This window comes from Crinia signifera, chromosome 7 (assembly GCF_055691185.1).
Source record: "Crinia signifera chromosome 7, ASM5569118v1, whole genome shotgun sequence".
Taxonomy (NCBI): domain Eukaryota; kingdom Metazoa; phylum Chordata; class Amphibia; order Anura; family Myobatrachidae; genus Crinia; species Crinia signifera.
The window spans coordinates 8068295-8087599 of record NC_139223.1 but is presented as its reverse complement, the minus strand read 5'-3'; the positions used below and the strand labels follow the sequence as shown (position 1 = coordinate 8087599).

At 45.1% G+C, this 19305-nt stretch overlaps 2 protein-coding genes across 3 annotated transcripts in view; both read right to left on the bottom strand.

Annotated features, from left to right (window-relative positions):
• LOC146019740 (uncharacterized) overlaps positions 1–19305 on the bottom strand; it is a 781584-nt gene that overhangs the window by 469082 nt on the left and 293197 nt on the right. The gene's annotated exons all lie outside the window — the stretch shown is intronic.
• The window catches only part of LOC146019733 (uncharacterized), a 76224-nt gene that overhangs the window by 34586 nt on the left and 22333 nt on the right, over positions 1–19305 (bottom strand). Inside the window, exons 2-3 of the mRNA XM_083152245.1 lie at positions 834–1149; positions 117–243 (exon numbers count right to left, since the gene is read on the bottom strand). Coding sequence (XP_083008371.1) covers positions 117–243; positions 834–1134 — 428 coding nt within the window. The 5' untranslated portion in view covers positions 1135–1149. The remainder of the gene's footprint in view (positions 1–116; positions 244–833; positions 1150–19305) is intronic.

Sequence of the window (19305 nt, the reverse complement as noted above, 5' to 3'; positions counted from 1 at the left end):
GGTACTCTTGATGCTCTCAGCGTTGTATGTGTGTCATACGTGTGTCATACGCTCTGATCTACTGTTACCTTTAGTTAAAGTGGAATTTGCTCTGAGAACGTCAGTAAGTGACCGACCTGTGTATGAAGATCGGCACAATGAGGTCCCTGTAGTCGCTCTTTTTGTGTTCTTCCAGCAGTCGCGTCATGTTCTTGGAGAAGTCTTCGCACCATACTACCTCCTCATCCAGAGGCAGAAGATTCCCTGGTGAGGACACAGATAGCTCCAGTATAATAGCAGGTAGTAACTCAATCATACCGGTTTTCTGTCACTGAGGGGGAGATGTGTAGAAATTTTGAGAGCGATAAAGTGGATCGAGATAAGGGGCCTGATTCAGACTCCTTCAACGGGCTGCAAATTTACAGTCCGAGTGATTATCAAATGACCACACATGCGCACAGTACGCAGTGCGAATGCGCAAGACATCTGACTGAAGGCAGCGAGCGAAGGGTGATTGACTTCCTGCAGGCATTTGGGGGTTTTATTGCAGGCGTTCCCCAGTTGTTGGGAGGGAGGGCCGCTGACATCACCAGCAGCCTCCTTCTCTCCACAGCCTTTGCAGCGCCAAGTGAGTCTACTTGGCGCTGCGGACAGGGAGAAAATCATTCAATATGAATCAGCTCCTATCTGTCATTTTTCAAACAGTATGTGACATGGCAATTAGGAGCTGATTGGCTGGTGGTTTATCACTCTCCATTTGATCACTTTTCAAGCTTAGTACATCTTGCTCTCAGCCTGTATCTTGGCAGTTAGGAGCTGTCTCCTCCCCCAAATCAGATGTATTCACTACTCACCAAGCTGAGCAAATATCTCTCCTGTCTGGAACCTGTCTAATGATTTCATCCCACGGTTATCGACCAACCATAGAGTGTCGCTGAGTTTATAAGTTATTCTGCGTGTGGTGCATGCGCCACCACCAACCGCGGTCTCCGCATATTCTGTAAACTCTCCGCCATCTAAGACATACTTGCAGGAGTTGATGAAGGAGGACTTTCCATTGCCCGGCAAACCATAGAGCTGTAGAAGGACTCGCTGGTAACCTTGGTCCCCCTGCGCACAGTCACTGAGGCAGAAGTCCTTGATGTAGTCGCTCATCCTTCTCTGTACGCTCTGATCATGGAGAAATGTCAGGAAGAAATTAGTAAGTGAATTACGGTCACAGCACCCTACCCAGGTGTGCGCTCAGATACGCCAAAATGATGCCAATGAGGGGTTGTCATGTGGATTCTACTGGAACCACCACCACGAAGTGCACTGAATAGGGCGCTTTCAGGGGCCTCTCACAGGTATTACATATATGTACTGTAGCATGGGCCTGCAGTAGTGCACGCAGGGGGGGTTTCTGAGTACCCAGAAACCCCGCAGTAGTCTAAGGGTGCTTGGCTGAAAGCTGAGGGTCCCCTCTTTCCATGGATACAAGAATTTTAAAAACCGGCCCTTGGGAACTGGAGATATCTGACTTCAAAGCAGTGGTCCCCATCCAAGCCTGTTAATTGCTATTCCCAGTCAGATATTTCAGGTTCTGTATGACTTAGAGTTTCTCTGAGGGTATATTCCAAAAGCTGGAACTCTTCCCCTTTGATGGATACTAGTAGCTTGTCTCTACTGTTCCCAGAACCAGAGATATCAGCCGTCAAGCAGCTGGTTACTGCTCCAGCTCCACACACCTGGTATGTAGTTTTATATACTCGTTGGCAGATTGCTCTGCCTCCTGAACTCTGATCCCCTAGTCCACAATACCATTTGGTAGGTGGGATTCTCTAGTTTTTAATTCCATTAAAATCTAAGAAATCTATTTCCGGGAACTGGAGATATCTGCAGTAAAGCAAGGTGTCTCCTAACAGAAAATTATGAATAATAAGCCGACTCCACTATACACCCCTCCTCTGCGTATTAAACATCCTCTACCACCCTGGAAGTTATGTATCAGGGCCCCTTCATTCAGCCCAGTGCCCCCTTCTCCCACCATCTGTGCAGTAAAGGGGCAATTAGTGGAAATTACTGATCCAGGCCCTACATGCTGAGCGGTTGATATAATATCCCCTACCACCCGCGGGACATCAAAGCTACCCCCACCCCTACCGCTGGAGGATCGGTAGGGGCCCGAATACATTGCTATACCAAGGGGTCTACATATATATATATATATATATATATATATATATATATATATATATATATTATATATATAAAATCATTATTATTTATATACATTTGGTCTATCTATAATACTTTAACTGACCCGGCATATACTGGGACACCTAAGTGTCCATCTCCGTGCTTTGCTCCACCCCTCTGAAAATCCTGCGTTTGCCCCTGGCCTCCCACAGGTATTACATATGTGTACTGTAGCATGGGCTTCTCACAGGTATTACATATATGTACTATAGCATGGGCCTCTCACCGGTATTACATATATGTACTGTAGCATGGGCCTCCCACAGGTATTACATATATGTACTGTAGCATGGGCCTCCCACAGGTATAACATATATGTACTGTAGCATGGGCTTCTCACAGGTATTACATATATGTATTGTAGCATGGGCTTCTCACAGGTATTACATATATGTAATGTAGCATGGGCCTCTCACCGGTATTACATATATGTACTGTAGCATGGGCCTCCCACAGGTATTACATATATGTACTGTAGCATGGGCCTCCCACAGGTATAACATATATGTACTGTAGCATGGGCTTCTCACAGGTATTACATATATGTATTGTAGCATGGGCTTCTCACAGGTATTACATATATGTAATGTAGCATGGGCCTCCCACAGGTATAACATATATGTACTGTAGCATGGGCTTCTCACAGGTATTACATATATGGGTACTCTTTACCTAGAACGGCGCCCATCGCGGTGATCGCGACATCGCGGGCAGTACATAAACGGCCGCGACGCGATGCCCGCGATCACCGCGATTTTCCCATAGGGAACAATGTTAAAAAGCCTGATTGACCGCGATTTTGCATTCAATGCCTCAATGCCCGCGATTTTCACATAGGAATCAATGTTAAATGGGCTACAGAGCCCAAATAGGCAGAATTAACCCTTAAATGTCCCCCCAATTTTTGTACGCCACCCCACGATCCACGCCAACCCGAAGCGTGGCGAGCGCAGCGAGCCCGCGAGGGGCGGCGGTACGCGTCCTCCGACCTTTTCATGCCCTACTATCCACGTCGGCGTGGAGTTGAGAATAGAATAGTGTGGCGAGCGTAGCGAGCCACCGAGCCCGAAGCGTGGCGAGCGCAGCGAGCCCCGCGAGGGGACGCGGATACCTTCACAGGTAAACGCGTCCCCTCGCGGGCTTCACAGGTGTCCGCTTTTCGCCACGGATACCTGTGAAGCCCGCGAGGGGACGCGTATAACTGTGAAGGTATCCGCGTCCCCTCGCGGGGCTCGCTGCGCTCGCCACGCTTCGGGCCCGGTGGCTCGCTGCGCTCGCCACACTATTCTATTCTCAACTCCACGCCGACGTGGATAGTAGGGCATGAAAAGGTCGGAGGACGCGTACCGCCGCCCCTCGCGGGCTCGCTGCGCTCGCCACGCTTCGGGTTGGCGTGGATCGTGGGGTGGCGTACAAAAATTGGGGTGACATTTAAGGGTTAAATCTGCCTATTTGGGCTCTGTAGCCCATTTAACATTGATTCCTATGTGAAAATCGCGGGCATTGAGGCATTTTAAAGTAAAATCGCGGTCAATCAGGCTTTTTAACATTGTTCCCTATGGGAAAATCGCGGTGATCGCGGGTACACGATTTTTATGTACCCGCGATTTACCCACGATGCCCGCGATGACCGCGATTTTTTTACCCCCGACGCCCGCGATTCTAATCGCGGGCGCCGTTCTAGGTAAAGAGTACCCATATATGTATTGTAGCATGGGCTTCTCACAGGTATTACATATATGTACTATAGCATGGGCCTCTCACCGGTATTACATATATGTACTGTAGCATGGGCCTCCCACAGGTATTACATATATGTACTGTAGCATGGGCCTCCCACAGGTATAACATATATGTACTGTAGCATGGGCTTCTCACAGGTATTACATATATGTATTGTAGCATGGGCTTCTCACAGGTATTACATATATGTACTGTAGCATGGGCCTCTCACAGGTATTACATATATGTACTGTAGCATGGGCATCCAACAAGTATTACATATATGTACTGTAGCATGGGCCTCTCACAGGTATCACATATATGTACTGTAGCATGGGCCTCTCACAGGTATTACATATATGTACTGTAGCATGGGCCTCTCACAGGTATTACATATATGTACTATAGCATGGGCTTCTCACAGGTATTACATATATGTATTGTAGCATGGGCTTCTCACAGGTATTACATATATGTACTGTAGCATGGGCCTCTCACAGGTATTACATATATGTACTATAGCATGGGCTTCTCACAGGTATTACATATATGTAATGTAGCATGGGCCTCTCACAGGTATTACATATATGTACTGTAGCATGGGCCTCTCACAGGTATTACATATATGTACTGTAGCATGGGCATCCAACAAGTATTACATATATGTACTGTAGCATGGGCCTCTCACAGGTATTACATATATGTACTGTAGCATGGGCATCCAACAAGTATTACATATATGTACTGTATCATGGGCCTCTCACAGGTATTACATATATGTACTGTAGCATGGGCATCCAACAGGTATTACATATATGTACTGTAGCATGGGCATCCAACAGGTATTACATATATGTACTGTAGCATGGGCCTCTCACAGGTATTACATATATGTACTATAGCATGGGCCTCTCACAGGTATTACATATATGTACTATAGCATGGGCCTCTCACAGGTATTACATATATGTACTGTAGCATGGGCCTCTCACCGGTATTACATATATGTACTGTAGCATGGGCATCCAACAAGTATTACATATATGTACTGTAGCATGGGCATCCAACAGGTATTACATATATGTACTGTAGCATGGGCATCCAACAAGTATTACATATATGTACTATAGCATGGGCCTCCCACAGGTATTACATATATGTACTATAGCATGGGCTTCTCACATGTATTACATATATGTACTGTAGCATGGGCCTCTCACAGGTATTACATATATGTACTGTAGCATGGGCCTCTCACAGGTATTACATATATGTACTGTAGCATGGGCATCCAACAAGTATTACATATATGTACTGTAGCATGGGCCTCTCACAGGTATCACATATATGTACTGTAGCATGGGCCTCTCACAGGTATCACATATATGTACTGTAGCATGGGCCTCTCACAGGTATTACATATATGTACTGTAGCATGGGCCTCTCACAGGTATTACATATATGTACTGTAGCATGGGCCTCTCACAGGTATTACATATATGTACTGTAGCATGGGCCTCTCACATGTATTACATATATGTACTGTAGCATGGGCCTCTCACAGGTATTACATATATGTACTGTAGCATGGGCCTCTCACAGGTATTACATATATGTACTGTAGCATGGGCCTCTCACAGGTATTACATATATGTACTGTAGCATGGGCCTTTCACCGGTATTACATATATGTACTATAGCATGGGCATCCCACAGGTATTACATATATGTACTGTAGCATTGGCCTCTCACAGGTATTACATATATGTACTGTAGCATGGGCCTCTCACAGGTATTACATATATGTTCTGTAGCATGGGCCTCTCACAGGTATTACATATATGTACGTTAGCATGGGCATCCCACAGGTATTACATATATGTACTGTAGCATGGGCCTCTCACCGATATTACATATATGTACTGTAGCATGGGCCTCTCACCGGTATTACATATATGTACTGTAGCATGGGCCTCTCACCGATATTACATATATGTACTGTAGCATGGGCCTCTCACAGGTATTACATATATGTACTGTAGCATGGGCCTCTCACCGGTATTACATATATGTACTGTAGCATGGGCCTCTCACCGGTATTACATATATGTACTGTAGCATGGGCATCTCACAGGTATTACATATATGTACTGTAGCATGGGCCTTTCACAGGTATTACATATATGTACTGTAGCATGGGCCTCTCACAGGTATTACATATATGTACTGTAGCATGGGCCTTTCACAGGTATTACATATATGTACTGTAGCATGGGCCTCTCACAGGTATTACATATATGTACTATAGCATGGGCCTCTCACCGGTATTACATATATGTACTGTAGCATGGGCCTCTCACAGGTATTACATATATGTACTGTAGCATGGGCATCTCACAGGTATTACATATATGTACTGTAGCATGGGCCTTTCACAGGTATTACATATATGTACTGTAGCATGGGCCTCTCACAGGTATTACATATATGTACTGTAGCATGGGCATCTCACAGGTATTACATATATGTACTGTAGCATGGGCCTTTCACCGGTATTACATATATGTACTGTAGCATGGGCATCCAACAAGTATTACATATATGTACTGTAGCATGGGCCTCTCACCGGTATTACATATATGTACTATAGCATGGGCCTCTCACAGGTATTAGATATATGTACTATAGCATGGGCCTCTCACAGGTATTACATATATGTACTGTAGCATGGGCCTCTCACCGGTATTACATATATGTACTGTAGCATGGGCATCCAACAAGTATTACATATATGTACTGTAGCATGGGCATCCAACAGGTATTACATATATGTACTGTAGCATGGGCATCCAACAAGTATTACATATATGTACTATAGCATGGGCCTCCCACAGGTATTACATATATGTACTATAGCATGGGCTTCTCACATGTATTACATATATGTACTGTAGCATGGGCCTCTCACAGGTATTACATATATGTACTGTAGCATGGGCCTCTCACAGGTATTACATATATGTACTGTAGCATGGGCATCCAACAAGTATTACATATATGTACTGTAGCATGGGCCTCTCACAGGTATCACATATATGTACTGTAGCATGGGCCTCTCACAGGTATCACATATATGTACTGTAGCATGGGCCTCTCACAGGTATTACATATATGTACTGTAGCATGGGCCTCTCACAGGTATTACATATATGTAATGTAGCATGGGCCTCTCACAGGTATTACATATATGTACTGTAGCATGGGCCTCTCACATGTATTACATATATGTACTGTAGCATGGGCCTCTCACAGGTATTACATATATGTACTGTAGCATGGGCCTCTCACAGGTATTACATATATGTACTGTAGCATGGGCCTCTCACAGGTATTACATATATGTACTGTAGCATGGGCCTTTCACCGGTATTACATATATGTACTATAGCATGGGCATCCCACAGGTATTACATATATGTACTGTAGCATGGGCCTCTCACAGGTATTACATATATGTATTGTAGCATGGGCTTCTCACAGGTATTACATATATGTACTGTAGCATTGGCCTCTCACAGGTATTACATATATGTACTGTAGCATGGGCCTCTCACAGGTATTACATATATGTACTGTAGCATGGGCATCCAACAAGTATTACATATATGTACTGTAGCATGGGCCTCTCACAGGTATTACATATATGTACTGTAGCATGGGCATCCAACAAGTATTACATATATGTACTGTATCATGGGCCTCTCACAGGTATTACATATATGTACTGTAGCATGGGCATCCAACAGGTATTACATATATGTACTGTAGCATGGGCATCCAACAGGTATTACATATATGTACTGTAGCATGGGCCTCTCACAGGTATTACATATATGTACTATAGCATGGGCCTCTCACAGGTATTACATATATGTACTATAGCATGGGCCTCTCACAGGTATTACATATATGTACTGTAGCATGGGCCTCTCACCGGTATTACATATATGTACTGTAGCATGGGCATCCAACAAGTATTACATATATGTACTGTAGCATGGGCATCCAACAGGTATTACATATATGTACTGTAGCATGGGCATCCAACAAGTATTACATATATGTACTATAGCATGGGCCTCCCACAGGTATTACATATATGTACTATAGCATGGGCTTCTCACATGTATTACATATATGTACTGTAGCATGGGCCTCTCACAGGTATTACATATATGTACTGTAGCATGGGCCTCTCACAGGTATTACATATATGTACTGTAGCATGGGCATCCAACAAGTATTACATATATGTACTGTAGCATGGGCCTCTCACAGGTATCACATATATGTACTGTAGCATGGGCCTCTCACAGGTATCACATATATGTACTGTAGCATGGGCCTCTCACAGGTATTACATATATGTACTGTAGCATGGGCCTCTCACAGGTATTACATATATGTACTGTAGCATGGGCCTCTCACAGGTATTACATATATGTACTGTAGCATGGGCCTCTCACATGTATTACATATATGTACTGTAGCATGGGCCTCTCACAGGTATTACATATATGTACTGTAGCATGGGCCTCTCACAGGTATTACATATATGTACTGTAGCATGGGCCTCTCACAGGTATTACATATATGTACTGTAGCATGGGCCTTTCACCGGTATTACATATATGTACTATAGCATGGGCATCCCACAGGTATTACATATATGTACTGTAGCATGGGCCTCTCACAGGTATTACATATATGTATTGTAGCATGGGCTTCTCACAGGTATTACATATATGTACTGTAGCATTGGCCTCTCACAGGTATTACATATATGTACTGTAGCATGGGCCTCTCACAGGTATTACATATATGTTCTGTAGCATGGGCCTCTCACAGGTATTACATATATGTACGTTAGCATGGGCATCCCACAGGTATTACATATATGTACTGTAGCATGGGCCTCTCACCGATATTACATATATGTACTGTAGCATGGGCCTCTCACCGGTATTACATATATGTACTGTAGCATGGGCCTCTCACCGATATTACATATATGTACTGTAGCATGGGCCTCTCACAGGTATTACATATATGTACTGTAGCATGGGCCTCTCACCGGTATTACATATATGTACTGTAGCATGGGCCTCTCACCGGTATTACATATATGTACTGTAGCATGGGCATCTCACAGGTATTACATATATGTACTGTAGCATGGGCCTTTCACAGGTATTACATATATGTACTGTAGCATGGGCCTCTCACAGGTATTACATATATGTACTGTAGCATGGGCCTTTCACAGGTATTACATATATGTACTGTAGCATGGGCCTCTCACAGGTATTACATATATGTACTATAGCATGGGCCTCTCACCGGTATTACATATATGTACTGTAGCATGGGCCTCTCACAGGTATTACATATATGTACTGTAGCATGGGCATCTCACAGGTATTACATATATGTACTGTAGCATGGGCCTTTCACAGGTATTACATATATGTACTGTAGCATGGGCCTCTCACAGGTATTACATATATGTACTGTAGCATGGGCATCTCACAGGTATTACATATATGTACTGTAGCATGGGCCTTTCACCGGTATTACATATATGTACTGTAGCATGGGCATCCAACAAGTATTACATATATGTACTGTAGCATGGGCCTCTCACCGGTATTACATATATGTACTATAGCATGGGCCTCTCACAGGTATTAGATATATGTACTATAGCATGGGCCTCTCACAGGTATTACATATATGTACTGTAGCATGGGCCTCTCACCGGTATTACATATATGTACTGTAGCATGGGCATCCAACAAGTATTACATATATGTACTGTAGCATGGGCATCCAACAGGTATTACATATATGTACTGTAGCATGGGCATCCAACAAGTATTACATATATGTACTATAGCATGGGCCTCCCACAGGTATTACATATATGTACTATAGCATGGGCTTCTCACATGTATTACATATATGTACTGTAGCATGGGCCTCTCACAGGTATTACATATATGTACTGTAGCATGGGCCTCTCACAGGTATTACATATATGTACTGTAGCATGGGCATCCAACAAGTATTACATATATGTACTGTAGCATGGGCCTCTCACAGGTATCACATATATGTACTGTAGCATGGGCCTCTCACAGGTATCACATATATGTACTGTAGCATGGGCCTCTCACAGGTATTACATATATGTACTGTAGCATGGGCCTCTCACAGGTATTACATATATGTAATGTAGCATGGGCCTCTCACAGGTATTACATATATGTACTGTAGCATGGGCCTCTCACATGTATTACATATATGTACTGTAGCATGGGCCTCTCACAGGTATTACATATATGTACTGTAGCATGGGCCTCTCACAGGTATTACATATATGTACTGTAGCATGGGCCTCTCACAGGTATTACATATATGTACTGTAGCATGGGCCTTTCACCGGTATTACATATATGTACTATAGCATGGGCATCCCACAGGTATTACATATATGTACTGTAGCATGGGCCTCTCACAGGTATTACATATATGTATTGTAGCATGGGCTTCTCACAGGTATTACATATATGTACTGTAGCATTGGCCTCTCACAGGTATTACATATATGTACTGTAGCATGGGCCTCTCACAGGTATTACATATATGTACTGTAGCATGGGCCTCTCACAGGTATTACATATATGTACGTTAGCATGGGCATCCCACAGGTATTACATATATGTACTGTAGCATGGGCCTCTCACCGATATTACATATATGTACTGTAGCATGGGCCTCTCACCGGTATTACATATATGTACTGTAGCATGGGCCTCTCACCGATATTACATATATGTACTGTAGCATGGGCCTCTCACAGGTATTACATATATGTACTGTAGCATGGGCCTCTCACCGGTATTACATATATGTACTGTAGCATGGGCCTCTCACCGGTATTACATATATGTACTGTAGCATGGGCATCTCACAGGTATTACATATATGTACTGTAGCATGGGCCTTTCACAGGTATTACATATATGTACTGTAGCATGGGCCTCTCACAGGTATTACATATATGTACTGTAGCATGGGCCTTTCACAGGTATTACATATATGTACTGTAGCATGGGCCTCTCACAGGTATTACATATATGTACTATAGCATGGGCCTCTCACCGGTATTACATATATGTACTGTAGCATGGGCCTCTCACAGGTATTACATATATGTACTGTAGCATGGGCATCTCACAGGTATTACATATATGTACTGTAGCATGGGCCTTTCACAGGTATTACATATATGTACTGTAGCATGGGCCTCTCACAGGTATTACATATATGTACTGTAGCATGGGCATCCAACAAGTATTACATATATGTACTGTAGCATGGGCATCCAACAGGTATTACATATATGTACTGTAGCATGGGCATCCAACAAGTATTACATATATGTACTATAGCATGGGCCTCCCACAGGTATTACATATATGTACTATAGCATGGGCTTCTCACATGTATTACATATATGTACTGTAGCATGGGCCTCTCACAGGTATTACATATATGTACTGTAGCATGGGCCTCTCACAGGTATTACATATATGTACTGTAGCATGGGCATCCAACAAGTATTACATATATGTACTGTAGCATGGGCCTCTCACAGGTATCACATATATGTACTGTAGCATGGGCCTCTCACAGGTATCACATATATGTACTGTAGCATGGGCCTCTCACAGGTATTACATATATGTACTGTAGCATGGGCCTCTCACAGGTATTACATATATGTAATGTAGCATGGGCCTCTCACAGGTATTACATATATGTACTGTAGCATGGGCCTCTCACATGTATTACATATATGTACTGTAGCATGGGCCTCTCACAGGTATTACATATATGTACTGTAGCATGGGCCTCTCACAGGTATTACATATATGTACTGTAGCATGGGCCTCTCACAGGTATTACATATATGTACTGTAGCATGGGCCTTTCACCGGTATTACATATATGTACTATAGCATGGGCATCCCACAGGTATTACATATATGTACTGTAGCATGGGCCTCTCACAGGTATTACATATATGTATTGTAGCATGGGCTTCTCACAGGTATTACATATATGTACTGTAGCATTGGCCTCTCACAGGTATTACATATATGTACTGTAGCATGGGCCTCTCACAGGTATTACATATATGTACTGTAGCATGGGCCTCTCACAGGTATTACATATATGTACGTTAGCATGGGCATCCCACAGGTATTACATATATGTACTGTAGCATGGGCCTCTCACCGATATTACATATATGTACTGTAGCATGGGCCTCTCACCGGTATTACATATATGTACTGTAGCATGGGCCTCTCACCGATACTACATATATGTACTGTAGCATGGGCCTCTCACAGGTATTACATATATGTACTGTAGCATGGGCCTCTCACCGGTATTACATATATGTACTGTAGCATGGGCCTCTCACCGGTATTACATATATGTACTGTAGCATGGGCATCTCACAGGTATTACATATATGTACTGTAGCATGGGCCTTTCACAGGTATTACATATATGTACTGTAGCATGGGCCTCTCACAGGTATTACATATATGTACTGTAGCATGGGCCTTTCACAGGTATTACATATATGTACTGTAGCATGGGCCTCTCACAGGTATTACATATATGTACTATAGCATGGGCCTCTCACCGGTATTACATATATGTACTGTAGCATGGGCCTCTCACAGGTATTACATATATGTACTGTAGCATGGGCATCTCACAGGTATTACATATATGTACTGTAGCATGGGCCTTTCACAGGTATTACATATATGTACTGTAGCATGGGCCTCTCACAGGTATTACATATATGTACTGTAGCATGGGCATCTCACAGGTATTACATATATGTACTGTAGCATGGGCCTTTCACCGGTATTACATATATGTACTGTAGCATGGGCATCCAACAAGTATTACATATATGTACTGTAGCATGGGCCTCTCACCGGTATTACATATATGTACTGTAGCATGGGCCTCTCACCGGTATTACATATATGTACTGTAGCATGGGCCTCTCACAGGTATTACATATACATACCTCCCAACTTGTGTGCTGAAGAAATAGGGACACCCGCGCGACGAAGCCGCGCGAGCGTCCAAAAAGGGGGCGGGCGTATGCAAATGAGGGTGCGGCTTATGCTAATTACCCGCAACCTCATTTTCATACGAGAATAGGCGCTGTGCGCATGCGCACAGCGTCTATTCTATTAGATTGGGGGGTCTCCCAACTGCCACCCCCAGCAGCGGGACAATGCCTGCCACGGGTGGGACAGCGGGACAGGACCCGAAAATCGGGACTGTCCCGCTGTAATCGTGACAGTTGGGAGATATGCATATATGTACTTGTAACAAACAGATCAGGTGATCGATCAAATTAACGTATGCCTCCTGTTATGATTATCTGTGCAATCAATGTATGTCTGGTATGTTTGGTAAATTCATGCCGCCTGTGATTATTATGTGGGAGATCAGAACATGTCATGTATTATGTGTGTGGACTATTGGTGACCCAGGGAGTGTAGCCATCTGTGGACTCCTCTGGAGTCAGGATGTAAGATAAGATCTGAGACCCCTCATAAACCAGATTGGGGGGGAGAGCAATAGTGTCCAGCCAACAGGCCAAAAGGTGCTCTGGCCCTGCACTAAATTACCTCTTATCACTTGAGGAATGTATAAAATCTACTTCAAAGCAGGGACAAATTCTTTATGGGAAAGATCCTATATCTAGGGACCTTCACTAGGCTCAGCAAGGGAATGTTTAAAAATCCCAAGGGTGGGAGGGATGAGGGAGTCTTCAAGGTATAACTAAGACCCTTCTCCCTATAGTCAGTGTCACTACCTGGGGGTCTAGCAAACAGGCTGTAAGCGACGGGAGATTTCTTGTGGAGAACCCCCCCACGTCAGGATTGGTACTTAAGTGTAAGCTACGGTTCTGTCATTTTTCCCTTTTTATTTTATTTCTGAAATTGCATTTAAAACTCGTGTGTACTTTTAAAATCATTGTAAAATCTTATAACTATTTTCTAAAGCTCTGTAGTATTTCTAGGAATAAATGATACATATTCTCAGTCCTGGTTCTGTGTTCTTAAGACTCATTAGCCTCAGAAGAGAACGCTCCAGCGTGTTACCATTTATATATTGTATTGTGCGGTCAGGTGCGAGCCAAGCCGCCCCTTGCGCATTTTCAAGCGCTAAAATCAGGTTTTGGCTGGTGGCAGTGTACCTCAAGGAAAGGACCCGAGTGTCCTGAGTGAACCCCAGTCACGGCCGGAGCTGCTCAGATTGACGTATCGGAGCAGGCGACCGGTGGGTCCGTGACATTTGGCGGCAAGCGGTGGGGTGGAGAATTCATTTTTCTCTTTAAGAACTTAAGTGAGTGTGGGTAGAATTTTGTGAGAAATACCCACATCACCAGAATCAGAACTCAGAGCTTTACTATAGTTTTAAAAGTCACACAGTGGATGCAATTTCTGTTCCCTCCCTTCTCTTGTTTTTCTTTCCTATCATTTTATTTGACAAGTGTGAGACTCCGGATGGCTGATTACCAGCAGATGAGGAGAGATGACCTGGCGGTCGTGTGTGTGCAGAGGAATATCCCTTGGTCTGGCCAGAGTAGAAAACGTATGATTCAGGCACTAGTGGATGCCGATCGGACTCTAGCTGCTGGAGGAAACCAGTCCATGGACAATCCTACCCCAGGGGCTCAGTCAGCACTGGACAGTACAAACGATTCCGCGCCAGGGTCAAACACTTCTGCTGGACCCAGCAAGTCTACACTGCAGAGCGACCTTCTAGCTGCTAGCAGGCAATTGAAGAATGTGAACCCCGTATTCGCTTTGCAGCTGGTGCAGTTCTGCCAAGGCATTGTCGACAGAGAGGCTGCGGAGCGCAAAGCCATTGTCGACAGAGAGGCTGCAGAGCGTCAGGCCGAGCGTGAGTACCAGTTGGAACTGGTGAGGCTCAGGGGGCTGATCGCTGTTGGTGAACCAGTGGAGGATGATACAGGGCATCATGATGGCGAACCTTTACGTGAGACTTTATCTGCCGTGGCTACTGAGTTAGCAGGAGATGGGCTTCGTACTGAACTTTTACTGTCTGCGGAAGTAAATAATGTGTTGGAACATGATGTGGACTCTGTTATCAATCATGGGGAGCCTAACAAGGGACAGAGGTCCCAAATCACCGCTGGCGCGAATTTCATCGGACCGCGTCATGCACAGTTCCCTATCTTGGAAGCAGACAGAGGAAGCCAAGTGAGTGTCAGCTTGGTTGTGAGTAATGAGCTGGCCCTGGACACTACCACTGATGCTCAGAGAGCTGACATCTCTGCTAGCACCAGGGAGACTGTAGGATGTGTGGCAGTCAGGGAGACTGCAGAGTACAAATCCCCTACAGCACCAGAAGAGCCCAGTGAGTATTCTGACCCATATGGTGATGATTATCCGTTTAGGCTTATGAGCCCAGAGGAACTCACTACAGAATGTCAGCTGCAAGGTATCTCCTGCCCCAACAATTCCCGCTGGGAGATGATCAAGCGGCTCACCCATGCACGAAATGATGAGCGCAATGTTTTCGGCATGTATCGCGGCGAGTTTCTAACCGGGGGTCCCGATGCGACTCCTTGGTTGCTGCTGAGAGACCTGACGGACTGTTTTGAAATAGCGCAGCAATATGCGTATGATTGTAAAAAGCTTGATACTCCATGGTGGAAAGAGCAGTGCCGCTGGGCAGATGCTGAAAGGAATCGCCTGGAACAGCTTCTATCACCAGCTATGGAACCAACGACACAAATCCTACCGGGGTTTCCCTCATGGACATGGTACCCTGGCCTGCTACAATCGGTGTGGAACCTGTTCCAGAGACCTCACATCACAAGGCCCAGTTTAAACTGCTGGAAGATGTGAGCAGCATGTTCCCACCCGTTGCTCCAGATTTGTTGCCGGAAGAGGCTGACTGCATAGTGAAAGTATGCAGGGAAGAGACTATGTCGGAAATAGGAAGGGGACTTTCTGACTGTATGCACACAAGTATGTGTGGGACTACTGATGTGGGACTTTTATTAACTCCACACATATCTGTCAATGTCGCTAACCCTTCTGAACTATATGATGCATCTCAGGTAGTATGTAACCATGCTGAACATTGCAATGTTGTTATTTTGTGTGAAGCCCCTGGGATGATCTGTGATAGTGCCGTACCTTCGGTGGAGGTGGAGGGTGAGTTAGAGACAGGTATAGTGGGTAATCCTTGCCAGTTTGTGGGGTTAAATGAATGCCCTAATCTAGTTGGGAATGAGACACCCTCACTCATCAGTGGTAGGAGTGCTGCTGGTGATGTCATTTGGGTTGCTGTGCTAGACGTTAACCCTGTTCCTCCAGTGATGTCTGGTTGTGACATGGTGCCCGGGAACGCTAACTGCACAAATGGGACAGATCTGAGTTGGTTGCAGGCAGCTCATGTACCTGCCAATAAGTTACTGGTGACAACATGCTCAGATAACCCCATTCCTGCTCAGAGACCATGGGATCCAGATATAGATGTTTTGCCACGGTGCAATTGTAAGCCAGCAGGATGGGCCCCATGTGTTGTGGAAGATGCACAGGCTAATTTGCAGGTATTGCAGGATGTCTCCCCAGGTTATGATATTGATGTTACTGTTGATAATGTGATGTCTTGCGCTACTGTGGGAAATGTGGTACCAGCTATAATAAGTGACCCGGTGGGTCCTGTGTGCACTGTAGACCTGTCAGATAGGGAGAGAGTGTCCCTTACTGCAGCTTTCCCCCCCAAACCCCCCTCCTTACTGTAGCCACACAAACACAGATACCGGAACACAGCAGGGGTTACCTCCAGACACTGAGAACCCTCCAGAGAGTGCATTTTTCCAGCATCACTGGATAACGGATGCCTCTCCTGAGAACCTCAGTGGCACCACCCCAGCCACAGAACCTGCGGGTCTGGGAGGGAAGGTCAGGCTCAGGAAGGTGTCCTGGACTGCCATGGAAAGCTTGGCTTTCCACGCAGAACTGAGAATCAACCCTGCACAGGCTGCCCCATACCTGGGAAGTGGGAAAGATACCCCTGGGTACAGTGAGAGGGTTGTGTCAGGAATAGAGCCAGTGGCTAGTAGGGAAGCTGCTGTGTGTAACCAGAAGGGTGGGAGGGCCCGTGAAGCACAGGTAAACTCAGCTCCATTAACCTCGGAAAGGCTGAGCTGGGATGTTCCCAAGACAGGGGACAATGACCTGCTGGTATTCCCCCTTGCAGAAACGTGCCCCCCTTCACAATTCACACACACAGACACAGAGGGCGAATCTCCTCACAAAAGGATGAGGTGTGAGGTGTTGAGTGAGTGGACCTTCCCCCCAGTGAAGGGGAGGGGGGGCCAGTGAGCTCAGGAGAGGTGCTGGGAAGACATTTTCAAGTCTGTATATAGTGCTGGGAGAATGCCTCACACCTGTGGTATAGTTAGACGTGCTGAGTTACGAGTCCCAGGGGGATGGTCGTCTGGGGTGTGGCGGAATAGTCTGGTACTGATCTCAGTGAGTAAGGCCAAACTGCCAGCTGCAGGGGAGAATTCGTGTCCAGGAGTCCGACGCACAGCTGTGGTGGGCTGTGTCAATACCAGCCGGGATGGACACAGCTCCCACTATATCAGTGTGCTCACAGACTATGGGTTTGAGGACACCTGTGTGCTTTTAGTTTGCCATCTCCTGCGAGAGGGACAGGGACTATGCCCATTGCCCACCCTAGCCACGGCTATGGCGTCCGGTGGTCCCATGACAGAAGTCAAGTATAAGAAAGTGTTTGTACAAATTCAGCAGAATCAGTGGCAGTCTGTCTCAGCACAGAGACCACTGCTACCCATCCAGGTGATTTAGTTAATAGCGCACTGATGAGACGGTGACGTGGGTCACCGCCTCTGTGCGCCATTTTAAAAGGGGGAGGTGTAACGATCAGATCAGGTGATCGATCAAATTAACGTATGCCTCCTGTTATGGTTATCTGTGCAATCAATGTATGTCTGGTATGTTTGGTAAATTCATGCCGCCTGTGATTATTATGTGGGAGATCAGAACATGTCATGTATTATGTGTGTGGACTATTGGTGACCCAGGGAGTGTAGCCATCTGTGGACTCCTCTGGAGTCAGGATGTAAGATAAGATCTGAGACCCCTCATAAACCAGATTGGGGGGGAGAGCAATAGTGTCCAGCCAACAGGCCAAAAGGTGCTCTGGCCCTGCACTAAATTACCTCTTATCACTTGAGGAATGTATAAAATCTACTTCAAAGCAGGGAGAAATTCTTTATGGGAAAGATCATATATCTAGGGACCTTCACTAGGCTCAGCAAGGGAATGTTTAAAAATCCCAAGGGTGGGAGGGATGAGGGAGTCTTCAAGGTATAACTAAGACCCTTCTCCCTATAGTCAGTGTCACTACCTGGGGGTCTAGCAAACAGGCTGTAAGCGACGGGAGATTTCTTGTGGAGAACCCCCCCACGTCAGGATTGGTACTTAAGCTACGGTTCTGTCATTTTTCCCTTTTTATTTTATTTCTGAAATTGCATTTAAAACACTCGTGTGTACTTTTAAAATCATTGTAAAATCTTGTAACTATTTTCTAAAGCTCTGTAGTATTTCTAGGAATAAATGATACATATTCTCAGTCCTGGTTCTGTGTTCTTAAGACTCATTAGCCTCAGAAGAGAACGCTCCAGCGTGTTACCATTTATATATTGTATTGTGCGGTCAGGTGCGAGCCAAGCCGCCCCTTGCGCAGTTTCAGGCGCTAAAATCAGGTTTTGGCTGGTGGCAGTGTACCTCAAGGAAAGGACCCGAGTGTCGTAAGTGAACCCCAGTCACGGCCGGAGCTGCTCAGATTGACGTATCGGAGCAGGCGACCGGTGGGTCCGTGACAGTACTGTAGCATGGGCCTATCACCGGTATTACATATATGTACTGTAGCATGGGCCTCTCACAGGTATTACATATATGTACTGTAGCATGGGCCTCTCACCGGTATTACATATATGTACTGTAGCATGGGCCTCTCACAGGTATTACATATATGTACTGTAGCATGGGCATCCCACAGGTATTACATATATGTACTGTAGCATGGGCCTCTCACCGGTATTACATATATGTACTATAGCATGGGCATCCCACAGGTATTACATATATGTACTGTAGCATGGGCCTCTCACAGGTATTACATATA